General features: G+C 36.9%; 2 protein-coding genes across 2 annotated transcripts; both read left to right on the top strand.

Annotated features, from left to right (window-relative positions):
* The first annotated feature begins 2,938 nt into the window (after positions 1-2,938).
* Positions 2,939-4,264, top strand: LOC147279550 (RING-H2 finger protein ATL34-like). Its single transcript, XM_086252282.1, has one exon. The coding sequence runs from the start codon at positions 3,065-3,067 to the stop codon at positions 4,262-4,264; it is 1,200 nt and encodes a 399-aa protein (XP_086108408.1). The 5' UTR covers positions 2,939-3,064.
* A 4,096-nt stretch (positions 4,265-8,360) lies between these two features.
* Positions 8,361-9,826, top strand: LOC147279551 (RING-H2 finger protein ATL34-like). The gene has a single exon (XM_086250939.1). It carries the CDS (start codon positions 8,476-8,478, stop codon positions 9,661-9,663), a length of 1,188 nt encoding a protein of 395 aa, XP_086107065.1. The 5' UTR covers positions 8,361-8,475; the 3' UTR covers positions 9,664-9,826.
* The last annotated feature ends 4,420 nt before the right edge of the window (positions 9,827-14,246 follow it).

Here is a 14,246-nt window from a genome sequence, read left to right on the forward strand (position 1 = left end):
TTCACCGATCTTCTTTTTTATCATTCTCATTCCACAATGTATTTTTATGATCAGAACCGTTCATCTTTTAGATAATTATTTGAAAATCATTTATGCAAAAAATCAACTAAATCGAAAATCGTTTGATTCTATAATAGTAACAAATAAACTAATGGTGAATCAAATTGTTACCAAAACTGTCTGTTTATTTGATCACAGTTACATAACCAAATGATTTTTGATTTGGTTAATTTTTTGCAGAGATGATATTCATAGTTAGATATAAAAAATGAACAGTTCCGATCCTGAATTTACATTGCGAAATGAGAATAATAAAGGAGAAAGTTGGTGGAGAAAGTGAATTGAAGAAGGCGATTCCCCTTTTTCTTATTTCATTCTGTAAATGCTTTTTTTCCTTTTTGAAAGGTTCCAATATGTAGATGTTCTATACTTCTATATAAAATACTTTGTTCCATAAATATGCCAGGCTTGTCTGTAGCCATTTGGCATGACATGCAATTGTGTGAAATTAAGGACATGGTGAGCAAATTTTTTGATTTTGGCTATATTATCACCCCTGTAAATCTTAAGTAAATGAATAAAGATGAAATTATAACAAATTTCTTATATTATAGAGTAGATATAGAGAATATACGGTACGATTCAAATATATAGGATAACCCTTTTCATAGCACAGCATGGTATTTATGTAGACACTAATTTTGGATGATATGACATGACATGCTAGTCTATAAATTAACAACCTTCATTCACATTTGGATGATAATTAATTTTGACGAGTTTTCTTGTATTTATCATCAAAAGACTTCCAGGCATGTTCTATTTAATAAAGTTTAATTAGTCAAACGTGCGTATCAGATGATGCATTGATGCTTTTCTGTTAAATATATAATGCAAGAATTTATGGATTTTTAATTGTAAAAATTAAGGATTTGGCTAAACCCAAGTATGAAACTAGGATTAAATCTTGAAGAGAGTGAATAAAATGTGAGAATAAAGAATACGCCGCCCACGGGACAAGATATAATAAGCCCATGGTTTCCAAAGTAATAATCTGAGCGCAGCATATTTAAATTTATATTTTGATTTGATATATGATTGAATGCAATATTTCCATTAAAAACAAAAAGAGAAGAAGCCATCGCATATGACTTTAATAGTAGGAATAATCATAAAATTTGATGAACAAGTGAGCTTTCTTCATCACAAATTTTTATCAGAAGTGTGAATCTAAAAAATTTCCACGTGTGTGGCCAACTAAATGAACAGATTATTGTACAAGTATATATACCAGTCTCTTACATCTGCCTAATATATCATTATCACCTATATTTCCAATATAGGATGCGCATACATATTGAATAAGGTTATTCAAATTGAATTAGGATATTTTTCTTATCTTAATCATTCTAATTATTAATCTAAATCGTTCGTTGGAAATTTAATCTTTAGAGTTAGTCTAAATAGTGAGGGTGTGTGGCGTAATGAATTAGGATTATTATAAATTTAGGATTCAATTCCCTTCAATATAATAAATTTTTTTTTACGGTTCCTCCATTTTATTTCTGGTTTTGTAATAAAACTCAAAAATACATTATAACTTTCAAGTTTCTAATAAACCGTTTGAATCAAACTAAGTAGTAGATACTCAAGACAAAGAGATGATCTAGATCCTAATCAAATAACTTTTATATTGGTCTATTTGGCGAAGCCTAATTCACATTGCAAGAGTATTGTATACCAAGAAACTTCCTCAGCTTGACCATAAGTATATTTAGCATGTTAATTCCGTCCTATTTAGCCACCATTAATTTTTCAGGTCTAGTTTGGCGGAAATGGGGTTGAAAAGGAGAGGATTAATTTTCTTCCTATACACACATACACACATATAATATATATATATATATATATATATATATATATAAGTTATTGGTGGTTGGATGAAATTCAAGTCCGAGTCAACTTCTAGTGGAGCCCCTCTGTGCCACAACTTGCCAGTGTGGCTTGTATATCCTTTCACGTTTCCCATTCTATGATTAAGAAATGGTTGCAAATTAAAGACTAAAGAGCATTTCGTTTTGAATGCTTTTATATATACAATCCATTCTGACCTCAATCCCCTTATAAAATTTCTAGAGCATGCATCATGCATGTAACCTTATCCTTGCATAAAATTACCAAAAAAACTAACATAAAATTATTGCCATGACAGCTTGGACATATATATATAGCGTCTCACCAAGAATAGCTAGCTTAATATATTAGAACTAGACATGAGTCATATATACATGGCTTAGAAAAAGGCCACGGCAGTGCAAGACCTTGGCCATTTTAGTCATCATACGTACTCATCGATTGACACTCACATTTCATATATATTCAAGCAAGAATTCGTTGTAATGGTTTTTTTTTTTTTTTTTTTAAACTGATATATGGGAGAGGTTGGCCGGATTGGTTAAAGACAAGAAGAAATGAAAGGTTCGAAGGTAATGGTCCAAACTAGCTAGGATTAAGTCTGCCGGCGTAGAATTGAAATTAGAAAGACCAATCCCCAAAACAAGTGGGAGCATCAAGGTTTCTAGAACATCATATATACCTTGTAACTATATATAAAATTGGTCATACAAATTATACATACATAGGCAGCTACCTCGATATAATCGCATTGACTGTACCACATATGAACGACAACAAACAAGTAAACCCAAACAACACAAAGCATCCAATTCCAACTGGCTACATGACAATCATTGGTCATTATCATCATCCTCATGTTCGATGCCTGTTATACATAAATCCAAGATTCTCATACCAATTTTAATCTTCTAGTTTGTGGGCCTCACATCTCTCCATAGTCAACCCCCACAGCTACAACCCCACGACCCATTCAAAGCCCTTCCTTCTCTTCTCTTCTCTTCTCTTCTCTTCTCTTCTATCTTACCCACTCTCTCCAATCCCTTTTCTGCTTCTTCCTCATCTTTTCAATTCTGCTTCGCTTTTTTTTGCTTTTCAGCAACAACCAACCAAACCCACAAACACTCCCCTCAAAACTCATGAACCCATCATGACTCCATCTCACAACTTCTTTTCAACCAATCATGTCCTCCTCTGGACGCTCAGCTTCCTCCTCCTCTCGCACTCAATCACCGCCCAGCCCCCATCAGGGGATCACCTATTGCACGGTGTCAAACCCATGATGGCGGTGATCATGGTGGTCTTAGTAGTCGTCTTCTTCATACTGGGGTTTCTGTCCGTCTACACTCGCCAGTGCGCCCAGACGCGCCGCCAAGGGCGCGGGGACCCCGCGCTCTTGAATGGTACTTGCGGGCTCGACACGGCTGTCATCGAGACGTTCCCGACCTTCTTCTACTCCACCGTCAAGGGGCTCAAGCTCGGGCAGGACTTGCTCGAGTGCGCCATCTGCCTCAACGTGTTCCAGGACGACGAAACGCTGCGTTTGATCCCCAAGTGCGACCACGTCTTCCACCCCGACTGCATCGACACGTGGCTCATCTCTCACTCCACGTGCCCGGTTTGTCGGGCCTACCTGGTATCCAAACCTGGAGAGCTCCCCTACACTATGACTGAGCAGCTCGAAATGCATGACGACTCGATTGATGAACCGGGTCAACCTATACGGGTATCCGGATCCGAACCGCCCCAATTGCCGCCACGCCAAGTGTCAAGGGACTCAATCCGGATCGTGGATAATCAGATCAAAGAAGAAGCATCTCCCGGGGTTAATTTGGGCCCGACGGTCCCACCTAGGTCGAGATCGACCGGGTTCAGACCGCTGAGGTCAAGGTCAACGGGAATGCGTTTCACGAGAGTATTGTTTCCACGGTCACACTCGACGGGTCACTCGTTGGTTCAACCCGGCGAGAATATTGAGAAGTTCACGCTACGGTTACCGGAGGAGGTACGGACTCAGCTGATGAACGCGGCGTTGACACGTGCCAGGAGTACCAGCGTGGCGTTTCCGAGATCTGGGAGTACGAGAAGGGGTTATAGGAACAACAGCGGGCGTGGGAAGATCAACGGTTATGAGCGGTTTGATGCAAATTCGCGGTCGAACCAATGGACTTTTTCTATGATGCCGCCTTTCATATCAAGGACATGTTCTGTTCGACAACATGTGCCTGATAATGACGAGGCAACTCCTTCGGTGGCTGCTCCGTCGGGATTGAATAGATCACCGTCTGATCATATTGGCGCCAATGATCAACATTCGTCTGATGCTTTACGGCGGGAAGGCCAGGTTTAAAATATTGTTACAATTTAAACAAGTTTGAGATATCTTGTGTACATATCTTTTCAATTTATTTTATTTTATTTTTGTGTTTTAATTGTTTTTTTAGAGCAAATTGGTATGCTTGATAATTAATGACAAATTTGAATCTAATTTAATTTTCGACTGACTAATTATTAGTATGCAAAATAGTGCCTACTGTCGGATCACTGTACAGTTTGGTTTAGGATGTGAATGGGATTGGACCATTAATTAATTACAGTGTTTGTCCAATACCCATATTTGGTGACCTACAAATTAAACCGACGAGACCGAATATAATTAAATTTCATAATAGTCTAAAATAACATGGGACAATAATCCCATGTAAAGTTATGAGTCAACTTATCTTAATGTTTAGATACTACAATTAAATTATACAATAGTTCAATCATGTTGCAACAATGCTCTAGCTCCAATCCAATCCCAATCCAATCTTAAATAATAATCCAATCCAGTAGAGCATTTTAAACGGAATAATTTTTTAGTGTGATTGAATTATCACATGTGTTACTAATTTACTAATTTTATAATGCATATATATATATGTATGTTAAAAATATAAATGCGTCGTCCACGTATTTATGTTATAACACGTGAATAAATAAAATTATACAAAAAAAAAATTTTAAGAGTACTTATATGTTGTCAATGTCAGGTATAATGGCACACGGATTATTAGGATGGTATAAAAGCAATCTGCATGCTGATGAGAATTAATACAGACCTGAGTTTTAAATCTGCAGCATTTTAGTCTTCTTTGATCGCTTTGCTGAGTTGATCATGTTTAAATGCAGGGAAACCAATTATCAAGTTTTATATATATCAATGTCTTTGTCTTAAAAGTCCAAGTTTTCTAAGTTAACTATCTATAATCTATAGTTTCATGTACATTTTGTCATTTTCAAGCTAATAAAATTCATTAACTTACCCAATAAGACTTCAATGTAATCAAAGTTGCGTGCTTGAATTTGAATCCACCCTGCAAGCAATGATCTCTATCTCTTTCTATGCACTCTTCCAAGTAACGGCGACCTATTTTCAAAAGGACACTACTTGGGTCACCCCTCCCCCTAAAATAATAATTTCGGTAATGCCGACACATGATCGAAACCGTTCACTTTTTAGATCATCTATTATAGATCATCTCTGCAAAAAATCAACTCAATCGGAAATCGTTTGATTATATAACTGTTGTTGATTAAATAGAAAAAATCAACGGTTTGGTCAAAAAATCACTCTTTAATTGAAAAATCATCAATTTTTCTACTTAATTGACAACAGTTATATAACAAAACGATTTCAGATTGATTTGATTTTTTACAGAGATGATCTATAATAGGTGATCTAAAAAGTGAACGGTTCCGATCATGCGCCGACATTACCGAAATTGTTATTTTGGGGGGAGGGGTGACCTTGGGGTACTCCCAAGGGGTGACCCAAATATTTTACTTTTCCAAATATATGCTAGACCATTAGTCGTATGTGTGGTTTGAACCTAATTGGATATATCATATAATTATTAAGATTACACAATATTGTATTCGAGGAGTCAAGGATTTGCTGGGAATTCTTGTTCGAAGAAGAGGCAGATCAAAACATGATGCGGAAAAACCCAAATCGAGATCTACCAAATGGTGACGAACCAATTCGATCCTCTTTTTCCATTATGTCAGTAAACACAAAACAAGAAGCATTGTTAGCAGCGGGTGAAGTCTTTTATCCACTTTCACTTTCTTACATGTGACACTTTGCAAATAAAGTAAAAGATAATATGTAATATATCAAATAACTATAATATTGTGATTAATATTATGGTATTTGGGCCTAATTATATGGGTCTTAATAAGCCCAAATAAGATATAGAATTAGGTTAAGATGTATCCAGTACATGATATGAAACCTATGATGGGTAGGTTTCTAGCATATGACATCTATATAAGACAAGTGTCACACCCCGAACCTCGGTTATGCAATAGAGGCACCTATCTTGAATTCCCTAAGAGACTAATGTCACTCAATCAAGTGTTAATCCCCCAAGATACCCAAAATAGGTTAAGCTTTTTTAAAATAATGAGACTAGGTTAGATCAGAGATAATAAATAGTGGAAAACATGTGAAATAAAAATAAGACTTCTTTATAAAACCAACTCTCAAGGTTATGGTAGTTCATTGCAGTCTTGAAGAATTAAATAAATTCGATAATCAAAGTATGCAAACGTATAATCAAAGTAAATACTCAAAACTATCTCCAATCAAAAGAGGAAAAATCTACAAAATATACTCGACACGAGATATCAAGCAAATAACAACACCAATTGAATCCAGGAAGTTGACAAAACTCAAGATGCTGCTCTGCTTGACCATTGTCCAAGTTCGTCTTTTTACCATGCTCGTACCTATAAAAAACATTAAATAAATAAAGAACACAAAAACAATGTAGGGAGTAAGCATCTCATACGATCATAGCTTCCTTCAGGGGACATACCCTGCTAGGTTTGAAAACCACAAAACCATTCATACTGAAAAACATAGTGAAAATCTTTTTCCATCGGATTCTTAAATCATCTAAAACAAGTTCTTCAAACATTTCATTTGAAATACTTTCAAAACATTTTTATGACTCGGTTGTACAACAATTATGATTATAAACGTGTAAATTCATAATAATCATTCATAGTGAGAATACAATAACCACAAAGGTAGGGATTTGAGAACCGTACCATCTGCCAATTGATTGGTTATGAGCCCTGGATTCGCACAAGCACACGTCACACGTATTAGCTTGGCTAGGCACCCCATAACTTTGACTGATCACTTCTAGAAGGTTTAGGGACTTGCACCCAGAGTCATGTGTGAACAACGCTACCCATACTCACAGATCATATCATGTTATAACAATTTAAAAATATATACACACACAAATTCCATAGTCAGGAATGTAGGATAAATTCCCTTACCTGAAATCTAATGCTCTTCACATATTTTCTTACATAGCCTATGCATCCTCATCCATCTCGAATCCAACGCCTTCTTGTCATGTCACAAAGAAATCATTCGGTAACTGGTGTTCCTAGTGTCCGACAATACAACAACTTAGTCAAAAGTTAAGTTCAACACAATCTCGTTATAACTCATCATTTTAGGTCACACGTCCTTTAAGACTCTAGTCTTAAGTGGACTAAACTCTATTCTTTAGGGTTTCTAAGTTTCAAGTTAATTTTAAAGTCAAACCACTTGACTAATTGCATTGGTTTAAAGCGCTTTCACAAATTAATTTACGTTAGAATAATCAAACCTATGTATTATCCAAGTATTTAATTAATTAGTATTTTTCCAAAATATTCCATTAATTAATCAAGTTTGAATAATATCTTAAATCCAATTTAATCTCTAAGTTAAGGTTAAAACTAATTTAATAGCTTAAATCCAAGTTAAGGTTACAACTAATCATGTTTAATTAACCAAATAAATTAAGCATTTACATCTCAAAAATAAACTTAGGCATGCTTAATTAATAAATAAATCATACTTAATTAATATAAGCATACAACCTAAAATTAAAGCTTAGGAAAAATAAATAAATCAGAAAAATAAATAAAAGACTTACCCGGTTGTAGACCTCCAAAGTTAGACTCTACTCCTAAAAGCTCCTCCTCCTTGACAAACTCTCCAAAAGAAAACTTTTAAACTATGAGAATTTTCTTCTCTTTTGGTATATCTCTTCTTAAAGAGGCTTTTAAAGAACCAAAGAGGGAGTATCTCAAATTTCACTGGGTGATACAAGTAAAAATGAGGTATAATGATCTCTAATTATAGACACAAGGGGGTGAAAGTTTCTCTAATTCTCCAATTCCAACTGGCTACGTGGCAATCATCGATCATTATCATCATCCTCATGTTCGATGCCTGTTATACATAAATCCAAGATTCTTATACCAATTTTAATCTTCTAGTTTGTGGGCCTCACATCTCTCCATAGTCAACCCCCACAGCTACAACCCCACGACCCATTCAAAGCCCTTCCTTCTCTTCTCTTCTCTTTCTCTTCTCTTCTATCTTACCCACTCTCTCCAATCCCTTTTCTGCTTCTTCCTCATCTTTTCAATTCTGCTTCGCTTTTTTTTGCTTTTCAGGAACAACCAACCAAACCCACAAACACTCCCCTCAAAACTCATGAACCCATCATGACTCCATCTCACAACTTCTTTTCAACCAATCATGTCCTCCTCTGGACGCTCAGCTTCCTCCTCCTCTCGCACTCAATCACCGCCCAGACCCAATCAGGGTTCCCACCGCAAGCCAACGGCCGACGGCCCGGATTCGACCTCAAGATGGCGGTGGTCATGGTGATCTTAGTAGTCGTCTTCTTCATACTGGGGTTTCTGTCCGTCTACACGCGCCAGTGCGCCCAGTCGCGCCTCCAAGGGCGCGTGGACCTCGCGCTCCGGAACAGCACTCGCGGGCTCGACCCGGCCGTCATCGAGACGTTCCCGACCTTCTTCTACTCCACGGTCAAGGGGCTCAAGCTCGGGCAGGACTCGCTCGAGTGCGCCGTCTGCCTCAACGAGTTCCAGGACGACGAAACGCTGCGTTTGATCCCCAAGTGCGACCACGTCTTCCACCCCGACTGCATCGACACGTGGCTCATCTCTCACTCCACGTGCCCGGTTTGTCGGGCCAACCTGGTACCCAAACCCGGAGAGCTCCCCTACACTCTGATTGAGCAGCTCGAAATGTATGACGACTCGATTGACGAACCGAGTCAACCTGAACGGGTATCCAGACCCGAACCGCAACAACTGCCGCCACGCCAAGTGTCAATCCGGATCGTGGATGATCAGATCAAAGAAGAAGCATCTCCCGGGGTTAAGTTGGGTCCGGCGGTCCCACCTAGGTCGAGATCGACCGGGTTCAGACCACCGAGGTCAAGGTCAACGGGAATGCGTTTCACGAGAGTATTGTTTCCACGGTCACACTCGACGGGTCACTCGTTGGTTCAACCCGGCGAGAATATTGAGAAGTTCACGCTACGGTTACCGGAGGAGGTACGGACTCAGCTGATGAACGCGGCGTTGACACGTGCCAGGAGTACCAGCGTGGCGTTTCCGAGAGCTGGGAGTACGAGAAGGGGTTATAGGAACGACAGCGGGCGTGGGAAGATCAACGGTTATGAGCGGTTTGATGCAAATTCGCGGTCGAACCAGTGGACTTTCTCTATGATGCCGCCTTTCATATCTAGGACAGGTTCTGTTCGACAACATGTGCCTGATAATGACGAGGCAACTCCTTCGATGGCTGGTCCGTCGGGATCGAATAGATCACCGTCTGATCAACGTTCGTCTGATGCTTTACAGCGGGAAGGCCAGGTTTAAAATATTGTTACAATTTAAACAAGTTTGAGATATTTTGTGTACATATCTTTTCAATTTACTTTATTTTGTTTTGTGTTTTCATTTTTTTTAGAGCAAATCGGTGTAAGAAAATCGGTGTAAGAAAATTGTTTTAATAAAATACAATAGTAGTGATACAACACAGTTGCGTTATCAATTCGTAATATTTGAGAATTAATTATTGTTCTCTTAATCTTGATTTGGAAGTTTATTCTTTGTCTCTGTTTATTCGGGGTTGGCCTTGTCTTTGCCTTCGGCCTTTTATGAAACCCAATGGTTAAGCCAGTAAACCACATCTCATAAGTTCATTTTTTATCAATAGTTTTATTTTTCATTTTTATGTAATAATATATCCAAGTGGCCAAGTGGCCACTACAGTTTGCATACCCTTAAAAAATTAATAAGTTTCAATGAAATTAAATAGATTGATAGTGCAACTGATATTCCAGAATGGTTATTTCAAAAAATAAATGGTTTGGATTTTGAAATTATATTGTGCAGTACGCCGGTCTAATAGAATAGTTAGTTTTGTATTATCTTACTAACTATTTAGTTTTAGAGTATTCTTGCACATTATATATATATTAAAAATATAAATTCGTCGTCCACGTATTCATGTTATAATACGTGAATAAATAAAATTATACAAAAAAAAAATTTAAAGAGTACCTATATGTTGTCAAAGTCAGGTATAATGACAGAAGGATTATTAGGATGGCATAAAAGCAATCTGCCTATTAATACAGATTACAGACCTGAGTTTTAAATCTGCAAATTAATTAAGGGTGGGCAGCGTTTTAGTCTTCTTTGATCTCTTTGCTGAGTTGAGTTGATCATGTTTAAATGCAGGGAAACCAACCTTATCAAGTTTTATATATATCAATGTCATTGTCTTAAAAGTCCAAGTTTTCTAAGTTAACTATCTATAACCTTTAGTTTCATGTACATTTTGTCATTTTCAAGCTAATAAAAGTCATTAACCCAATAAGCTGACTTCAATGTAATCAAAGTTGCGTGCTTGAATTTGAATCCACCCTGCAAGCAATGATCACTGTCTCTTTCTATGCACTCTTCCAAGTAACGGCAAGCTATTTTCCAAATATATGCTAGACCATTAGTTCGTACGTGTGGTTTGAACCTAATTTGATATATTATAAACTAAAAAAAATTAGTGTCTTGCTGGATTACTGAAAAACTATTAATATTTGATATTTAATCTTAATTTTTTATATATTATATAATTATTAAGATTACACAATATTGTATTCGAGGAGTCAATGATTTGCTGAGAATTCTTGTTCGAAGAGGAGGCAGATCAAAATATGATGCGGAAAAACCCAAATTGAGATCTACCAAACGGTGATGAACCAATTCAATCCTCTTTTTCCATTATGTCAGTAAACACAAAACAAGAAGCATCGTTAGCAACGGGTGAAGTCTTTTATCCACTTTCACTTTCTTATATGTGACACTTTGCAAATAAAGTAAAAGATAATATATGTAATATATCCAAGGAATGAAATTTCGTTTTTTTGGGTCACCGAAATTTTATCACATACCCAATTATTTTCGGTAATTATTTCGGCGAAATTGGCGAAATTTCGCCGAAATTTGGGGGCTGATTTCGGGAAAATTGGCAAAATCTTCGATCCGCCGCCGTGCGGGGTCGTCGAAGCCAGGGAAGCACATGGGCAGACTCACCGTGACGAGAGGAAGACAACCCAAGTGATGGGAGGTCGCGTCGTCGCCGGAAAAGTGAGATCGCCGTCGGAGCTCCAAGGATCGGCCTCAGCTGGTTCGCGACTCGGGGGAGGTTTCTGGGCTGCGCCGCCACCAGGGGGAGGAAGAAGGAAGAACGGCGAGGAGATCTGGGCCGGTCCCGTTGCCAGCCATGGCTGGACGCGCCGCCACGCGCCGGTGGCAGGCGCGGCGAAGGTGAGGCACGCGAGAAAGAGAGAGAGAGAGAGAGAGAGAGAGAGAGAGAGAGAGAGAGAGAGAGAACCAGGAGAGAGGAGAGAGAATGGGATAAAAATCTGGTTTTTGGGTTTTAAAACCCCTTTTGTAAAAATTACAAAATTGCCCTTTACTTCAAATGTCCGTAACTTTCAAACCATAACTCCGATCGACGCGTGCTACGTGTCTACGAACTCGTGAACTCGAGACCTATCCAACGTGCCCAAAGTCCGAATCAAAAGTCTACTAAATTTAAAAGTTAACTTTGAGTCAAGCCTAATTTAAAACAAAAATAATTAAATAATTAAAATTAAATTAAAACCTTTTTAAATTCCAAATAAATTCTCAAAATCCTTAAAATAAATTCTCAAAATATTTAAAATAATTATTTGGAAAATACAGGGTCTCACAGAAAAGGGGCTGGGAGGGGCTGGGTGAGGGGGGGTGTGTCGGGGATGGACTGGGTTGGGGGGAGAGAGGCAGGGGGCTGGTGCTTGGTGGGGAAGAATACCCTAAAGGGCCTAAATCATAATATCTTATACCATATGGTCCATATCTTAAAGAACATACAGTATATAGAGTTTAGTGCATAGATTATAGAGTATAAAGAGTATTAAAATATATAGAGTATATAGGGTTTAGTATTAGGGTTAGTGTATAAATTATAGAGTATAAAGAATATACTGATTTCATTATTCATTATACTAATTTTGTTTAACAGTTTTTGCCTCCAACGCGCATTATATTCATCTTATATCACATGAAACCTATTATATAATTTGGTTTCTTCAATGTTTTTTATTAATATAGTAGATAATATGTTAAATAAACATATGGTCAAGTTTCATTCAAAATTTCCATATTTTGATAACAATTTCCGTCGTTTTTATCTAATTTTATCGAAATCGAAATTTTAATCGAAATTTCCACGAAAATTTCCGTCGAAATTTCCATCGAAAATTTCCTCGAAACCGAAATTTTACTCCTTGAATATATCAAATAACTATAATATTGTGATTAATATTATGGTATTTGGGCCTAATTATATGAGTCTTAATAAAGCCCAAATAAAATATAGAATTAGATTAAAATGTATCCAGTACATGACATGAAACCTATGATGGGTAGGTTTCTAGCATATGACATCTATATAAGATAAGTGTCACACCCCAAATCTCGGTTATGCAACAGAGGTACCTATCTTGAATTCCCCAAGAGACTAATGTCACTCAATCAAGTGTTAATCCCTCAAGATATCCAAAATAGACTATTTTTTTTTTTAAATAATGGGACTGGGTTGGATCAGAGATAATAAATAGTGGAAAACATGAGAAATAAAAATAAGACTTCTTTATAAAACCAACCTCCAAGGTTACGGTACTTCATTGCAGCCTTGAAGAATTAAATAAATTCGAAATATATAGAAAGCATAGAATAAAAGTTTCAAAACTATGCAAACGTATAATCAAAGTAAATACTCAAAACTATCTCCAATCAATAGAGGAAAAATCAACAAAATATACTCGACACGAGATATCAATCAAATAACAACACCAATTGAATCCAGGAAGTCTCTGCTCGACCATTGTCCAAATTCGTCTCTTTACCATCACTACACCAAAATGGAGCTTCCACGGCGGGCGTTGCATGCCGTAAATTGATATTTACGGCGTGCTGCTGTGTGCCGTTGAAGCGCATGCCGTGAAAAGTCTATACTTATAATGGCGTGCAATATAAGCCGTAAATATAAACAAAACACGTCATAAATAACGATCTTTCACGTTTAAGATTACAATTTACGACATGATATGCACGCCGTAATTAGTCTACATATTACGGCTTACATTTACACGCCGTCTTTCAGTTATTTACGACATGATCTGCACGCCGTAATTATTCTACATATTACGGCTTACATTTTGAACGCCGTCTTTGAGTTTTTTTTTTTTTTTTGCTTATTTATACATATGCAACTTAATTTCTATCTAGCTTCATACACCTGCCATTTAATTTTACCAAATAAAATACTGCATCAAGATAAATGTAAGAGAAATACACACTTCATTCAAATTATGATAATCAATTCCAAATACAAAGTCACATTTTTAAGAGTTAGAAATTAAAGAGTAAATAACAAAATGCAAGCCAAAACAAGATATATTTCATAAGTACCAAGAGTTCCTAACTATATATGCTGCCCTGATTGATATAAAAAAAGGTGCAATAAACTAGCCTCCCATACAGCCATATATTGGATCCACCAACAAAATGTTGACATTCCCTTTAACTACTCTAGGAACCTCATCTCGTACCTGAAAATAATTATTAGAATAGTGAGAAGTTTAGCATAATGTATGACATCAAGTAATAAAAATTAAGTTTAGACTTGAAAGGAAAAATTAAGTAAATCCATGCTCCAACCCCAATTAGCTGTAGTACTCAGTTATGATTAATACATTTGGAAACAAATGCAGTGCCAAAAAGAAAATAGGTTAATCTAGAAACATATCATTGTGGCACTTGATATTTTATCAGTAATGGATCCTATAAATGAAAGAAAGATGTTACAGTAGTTAGTAAGAACATCATCTCAACCAAATATACCACAGCTT

Source organism: Dryas octopetala, chromosome 7 (assembly GCF_963921425.1).
Source record: "Dryas octopetala chromosome 7, drDryOcto1.1, whole genome shotgun sequence".
Taxonomy (NCBI): domain Eukaryota; kingdom Viridiplantae; phylum Streptophyta; class Magnoliopsida; order Rosales; family Rosaceae; genus Dryas; species Dryas octopetala.

Coding starts and splice junctions, on each gene's coding strand:
- LOC147279551 (XM_086250939.1), top strand. CDS start 8,476: ATGACTCCATCTCACAACTTCTTTTCAACCAATCATGTCCTCCTCTGG.
- LOC147279550 (XM_086252282.1), top strand. CDS start 3,065: ATGACTCCATCTCACAACTTCTTTTCAACCAATCATGTCCTCCTCTGG.